Source organism: Arachis ipaensis, chromosome B06 (genome assembly GCF_000816755.2).
Source record: "Arachis ipaensis cultivar K30076 chromosome B06, Araip1.1, whole genome shotgun sequence".
Lineage (NCBI taxonomy): Eukaryota > Viridiplantae > Streptophyta > Magnoliopsida > Fabales > Fabaceae > Arachis > Arachis ipaensis.
This window is the reverse complement of record NC_029790.2, coordinates 101,610,482-101,616,729: the sequence shown is the minus strand read 5'-3', so window position 1 is coordinate 101,616,729 and position 6,248 is coordinate 101,610,482. Positions and strand designations below refer to the sequence as shown.

The 6,248-nt window shown below is 29.7% G+C and overlaps 1 protein-coding gene across 1 annotated transcript; it reads left to right on the top strand.

Moving 5' to 3' along the window:
- Nucleotides 445–4,714, top strand: LOC107647146 (alpha-L-arabinofuranosidase 1-like). The gene is made up of 17 exons (XM_016351264.2): nt 445–615; nt 698–752; nt 848–1,050; nt 1,191–1,315; nt 1,386–1,539; nt 1,614–1,683; nt 1,788–1,933; nt 2,018–2,063; nt 2,186–2,238; nt 2,319–2,463; nt 2,948–3,066; nt 3,156–3,227; nt 3,352–3,455; nt 3,567–3,623; nt 3,734–3,929; nt 4,054–4,197; nt 4,294–4,714. Exons 1-17 carry the CDS (start codon nt 445–447, stop codon nt 4,387–4,389), a joined length of 1,956 nt encoding a protein of 651 aa, XP_016206750.1. The 3' UTR covers nt 4,390–4,714.

Here is a 6,248-nt window from a genome sequence, read left to right as displayed (position 1 = left end):
TATTAATGTTCATATTACATATGTTATAATTATAGTATTATATAGGTAGAATAAATAGATAGATTGATTGCCAATGAGTTATAGCTCAAATGGCATAGTCTCTCCATACTCAATTAAGAGGTTGCGGGTTCGAGTCTCCTATCTTTGGTAAAAAAAAAAAGAAAATAAATAGATTGATTCTAAAACCCAAATTACTTGATATACTACAAGTTTGTGCGTCAGTTTCATGTGTACCTATCAAATTTTAATTTTGTTTTTCAAAACCTGCAGCTATTCAATTTTGAATTTTTCTTTTTTCAAAACCAGATGTAGTTTGTTAACAAATCTCATCAACTTTAATCTTATCCGGTAGATTCTGTTAATCATTTCTGACTATAAATATATATGACACAATCGAACACTCACAGTAGAGTTTCTCAAATTGGGATAAGATCTTCAAACATTATGACTTCACTTTTTAAAATCACCTACATCTTTTTTCTACTTTCTTTGCTAGCATTGTGTTTTCTATCTAATGCCAATGCTAGAGTTAATCATACATCAACGTTAGTTGTTGATGGATCCAAGGGTTCTGGAAGACAAATTCCAGATACATTCTTTGGAGCATTCTTTGAAGTAATAAATTATATATAGTTTATATATAGATATATCTTAGCTAGAAAATGATAAACTAATTGAATATTATTTTCTTATTCAGGAAATTAATCATGCTGGGGCAGGAGGACTTTGGGCAGAAATGGTTAGAAACAGAGGTTAATACTTGCATTATTTCATTTCATTTCATTATTGCTTTAATTTGAATGTTAGTTCATTCTATCTATAATATTATTATTGTTATGTGTTTTAGGGTTTGAAGCCGGAGGTGCAAATGTTCCATCAAATATTTATCCATGGACAATTATTGGAGATGAATCATCCATTCTTGTGTCAACTGATCGCACTTCTTGCTTTGAAAGAAACAAGATTGCACTTCGTATGGAAGTTCTTTGCAATGCCAAGTCATGCCCTAACAATGGTGTTGGAATCTCTAACTCTGGATTCTGGGGCATGGTGAGCCTATATTTAATTTTCTTTTTCTTTCCTTAATAGGCAACATATCATTGCGCATACCCGCATTGTTATATTAAATTAAACAAATTTTATGAGAAAATACTAATTATTCAACTAATAATTTGTATAACTACATATAGAACATTGAGGAAGGGAAGAAGTACAGAGTTATCTTCTATGCTAGGGCACTTGGAGTTGGACCACTTGATCTAAAGGTCTCGTTAGTGGGAGATGATGGTGTCAGTGTTGCTTCAACTCAAGTCGGGTAATTTTATCTATTTATTTTGTAATATATAATAATGACGATTTTATCTAATTAATTAATTAATTGGCAGAGGGTATGGAAGTTATGCTTATAAGTGGAGGAGAATGGAGACAACATTGGAAGCCAATGCTACAAATCATAATTCAAGCCTTCAAATTACCACAAATCATAGAGGTGTTATATGGCTAGACCAAGTCTCAGCTATGCCCTTAGACACACACAAGGTTTGTAGCGCACACATAACAATGTTTGCTTATTATTAATCATTGTTTAATATTTTATTCTTCAATTCGTACAGGGTCATGGTTTTAGAAAGGACCTGTTTCAGATGGTTGCAAATTTAAAGCCAAAATTTTTCAGATTTCCGGGTAAATTAGCAAAACAGAACGAGAGAATATATATGGAATATTAACAATGGTTAATAATTATTAATTCAATGTAAATTTGAAGTGTTTAATAATTTATTATATAGGTGGTTGCTATGTGGAAGGAGGTTATCTAAGAAATGCATTCCGTTGGAAAGACAGTGTTGGAGCATGGGAGGAGAGAGCTGGTCACTTTAATGATGTTTGGCATTATTGGACTGATGATGGTTTTGGTTTCTTTGAGGGTCTCCAGGTTCCTATTTTTTCTACCTTTCTAATTATTAGTTAGTTACACAAAACATGGATTAATTTTAAAAACTTTTTTTTTTTTTACCAGTTTGCAGAGGACGTTGGTGCATTGCCAGTATGGGTATTTAACAATGGTATATTCATTCATTTTTTTTTATAGTTAATTGATAGTTGATTTTTTTTATTTCCGTTCATTTAGTATAATTGATTTTTTTTAATCAAAAATATAAAATTAATCGATTATATCATTTGTTAGGTATCGGCCTTCATGACGCCGTGGATACATCTGCGGTTCTACCATTTGTGCAAGTATGTAGCTTTAAAATTTAATTATATTTATTATTATTTATAAAAAATAACTTAAACTTTTGATCATCGTTAATTAACAGGAAGCCCTTGATGGCATTGAGTTTGCAAGAGGCTCTCCCGATTCAACTTGGGGTTCTGTTAGAGCTTCAATGGGGCATCCTCAACCATTTGATTTGAGATTTGTTGCCATTGGAAATGAAGAATGTGGCATGCCAAACTATCTAGGTACGCATCTCTATTTTATTTTATATATTTTTTTTTTCAAAGTTTTTGTATTATATACTTTTATATGACTAATAAAATTTATCATTTTTATTAATATTTGATTAACTCTAAATATTAAAAATTAAATATAAATTATAAATTTTATATTTTATATTTTAAAAATATGAAAATAAGGTATTAATTAAGATTAATAAAAAATGTTAGCAATCAACTTGAATTTATCGAACGTTAGAATTTGAATTCTATTTTCTATATGCAATAATCTATTTTATGTTAAAAAATAAAAAGTGTTAACTCCTAATATTTTTTTATAAAAACTATGGGTATATTTTATGTTAAAATCAATGGAATTTTATTTTAATTTTGCATGTGAGAATTGGTTAATAAGTTATGTTAATTAATAATATATATTAGTCACCAAAAAAAATTAATAATATATATTTCAATATTTGATTTTTATTATTCTTATTCATAAATTGAGCAGGAAATTACCTGAAGTTCTATGCAGCGATAAAGCGTTCTTATCCAGATATTCAGATTATCACAAACTGTGATGGTTCTGGGCAGAACTTAGACATGCCTGCAGATTTCTATGATTTTCATGTAACAGCTTCATATAAATAATCCCAAGACATTTTTTCATTAAAATTATTTTTATGTTATTTTCCCTAACATATACTGTCTTTTGTTAGATTTACACAAACGCTGAAGATATGTTTTATAAGAATACCAAGTTTGATGCTGCACCACGATCTGGACCAAAGGTTTAATTTTTTTTATTATTTTATTTTTCCATAAAGTATTCATGAATAATTCACTTATAAATCAAATAAATTTTAAACTCAATTGTGACTATATTATTACTTTTATATATTTATTTTTCATTAGGCATTTGTAAGTGAATACGCTGTTTGGAAGGATGATGCCCGCGATGGAACACTTTTATCTGCAGTGGCTGAAGCTGCATTCCTTATTGGATTGGAGAGGAACAGGTTGAATTTCACTTTATTTTTTAATTTAGTTTCTTAATAATCATCTTATATATAATATTTCCTCCTAATTGGTAATTACTCTTTTAATTTATTCTTGTGTGTCTGTGGCAGTGATCTTGTGCACATGGTTAGCTATGCACCACTTTTTGTCAATAACAACGACAGGATGTAATTTTCTTTAATCTTTTGAATCCTTTGTTTTTTTAATACTTAAGCTTCATTTGAATATTATTCATTTTGAATAATAATTTGCGATTGATTTTTTTAATTAATTATAGGTGGAGCCCAGATGCAATTGTGTTTAACTCGCATCAACTTTATGGAACTCCAAGCTATTGGAATCAACAACTATTTTCCGAATCTAGTGGAGCAACTTGGCTCAATTCAACGCTTCAAACTTCTTCCACTAAACTCGTAGCATCTGCAATTGAGTTTAATAATACTGAAGATAATAAGACATATATTAGAATAAAGGTGTGGCATACAAATTATGTTAATAATTAATTTATTATTAAGAATGCATGTAAAATTGAAATATAATAACGTAAAGAAAAATATTTGTTATTTTGGTATTAATATTGTTGAGTTTTTTATATAGGCTGTGAACTTTGGAGATGACCCCGAGAATCTGAAGATTTCAATAAATGGGTTGACTTCAAATGTTCAACAATCTGGATCGAAAATGATGGTGCTCACAGCACCTAATGTAATGGAAGAGAATTCTTTCTCTGAGCCAAAGAAGGTAGTTTTTCTAATTAAGCTATAATATATACTTTAATTTTATATTTTTCTTATGCTAAAAGATATATTTTTTTTAATATGTTTATGATAATTGCAGATTGTACCACAACACACCTTGCTGTTGAATGCAAATAAGGACATGGATGTCACACTTCCTCCTTATTCAGTTACATCTCTTGATCTGCTAAGATAGACAATTGATCGATGTAATGTTAAGGGAAATGTATGTATGTTTCTTTGAAATTAAATAAAAAATCCTATTACTAATAAGCGTGCGTGGTCATGGCTCCCAAATGAGCGACAAAATAATGGTGTATAATTTTTTTCAAGAAATTCAACCTGTAATAATGCACCTGTATTGGAGGAAGCAGTACAATGCGTGTGGAGTATAATCTGCGAGAACAGAAGAGGAAAGTTAGTTAGAGAGGAGAGGAGGACTGATCAGAAGTGATTAGGCCACAGGACAACGGATAATCGCTGGCGTACATGTTGAGCTCGATCAAGTTCCTCTTTGGTTAACATTTGTAATTAAACATCCAACTTGTTCAATATGCTTATTAGGATTTCGGTGAAAATTAAACCACTCATTCTTCGTTTACTTGTTGGATTATATTTAAATTTTTTTATTAAGAAAAATGGTTTTCAAACTAATATACTTGTTTTGGATTCGGTTATCAGATCCCCTAAAACGGTCGAGTAATAACAACTCGGTTTTTTAGATCGAGACCCTGTCTAAATTGACTAAGAACTAACATTCAAATTCGAATATCTCACTTATCTTAGCCAACACTACAAAAAAAAAGAATATTTGTAACCAAAAAAATTGTTACAAAAAATCAAAAATTTGAAATAAAAAGAAATTGTAACAAAAAAAAAAAAAGAACTGTTGCAGTATGTTTTGTTACAAAAAATTTTTGTAACAAAAAATAAAACTGATACAATTCAAAGTAATATTTTGTAATAAATTTTTTTGATACAAAAATCAAAATTCGTTACAAAAGTGATAACAAATTTTGATCTTCAAAATATTTTTGGTGACAATATATTTTTTCTTATCATAAAATTTTGTTACAAAATATAATTTGATTTTATAAAATTTTATTTTCTTTAGTTACAAAAGCACAATATTTATTTTGTATCAAATTTTTTTTAATATAATTTACATACATAATTTATCAACTTATTTTTTAATTAATTGATATATTAACTATTTTACTGAACAAGTCAACATTTATATAATATGTAAAAACATAGATAATTCAAACATGCTTCATTTAACTAAAATTGTTTTAAAATAAAATAACATTAATATCTACATTGATTAGTTCTACAAATTATATTTCTTACATAAGTTCAATCAAAAGTTAAAAGTCTAACATAGATTAGTGTCTCTATAAATCAAAATATTCTTGAGTCCTTTAGATAGCATATTGTCACCATTTTAGTACTCCTGTAAATGAGAAAAACCGAAACAGAAATACAATACAAATACATCAATTTATTACCTAACACGCGACGGAATCAAGGCTAAGCAGAGGCTGGAAGACGATGGTTGAAGAAGCAGCAGAAGCATGGCAAAACGGCGGCGGATGCACGGCAAAACAGAGGCAGAAGCTCGGCAAAACAAAGGCGGAAGCTTCGCAAACAAGGGCCAAACAGATGCTTTACGACGACGGCGAAGCGGTGCGGACGCGATGGACCAGACGCAATGACGACGACGCGGTGCAGAAGCGGCGGACTAGACATGGCGGTGCCTTTCCCTCCTTCCTCCCTTCTTCTTCCTTCACCCTCGTTCACTCACTCTCTCTTCTCTGTTTTCTTTTTTCTTTCCGAGTGAGAGTGCTGTGTGTCGGCTGGATGAGAGATGGTGGGGGTGGGTAAATTAGTAAAATACTAAAATTAGGATTAGGGTTAGTTAAGAGGAATAAGGATAACACAAAAATTTGCATAAAATTAGAGTATGAAATAGTAATTGAAAATTAAATTTAATTTATTAAAATTATTTAATAATTTACTAATTAATTTTAATTAATATTTTAATTTAAAATTATA

Coding starts and splice junctions, on each gene's coding strand:
- LOC107647146 (XM_016351264.2), top strand. CDS start 445: ATGACTTCACTTTTTAAAATCACCTACATCTTTTTTCTACTTTCTTTG. Junction 1,316..1,385: donor GTTGCTTCAACTCAAGTCGG/GTAATTTTATCT, acceptor ATTAATTGGCAG/AGGGTATGGAAGTTATGCTT. Junction 4,198..4,293: donor CTTTCTCTGAGCCAAAGAAG/GTAGTTTTTCTA, acceptor TGATAATTGCAG/ATTGTACCACAACACACCTT.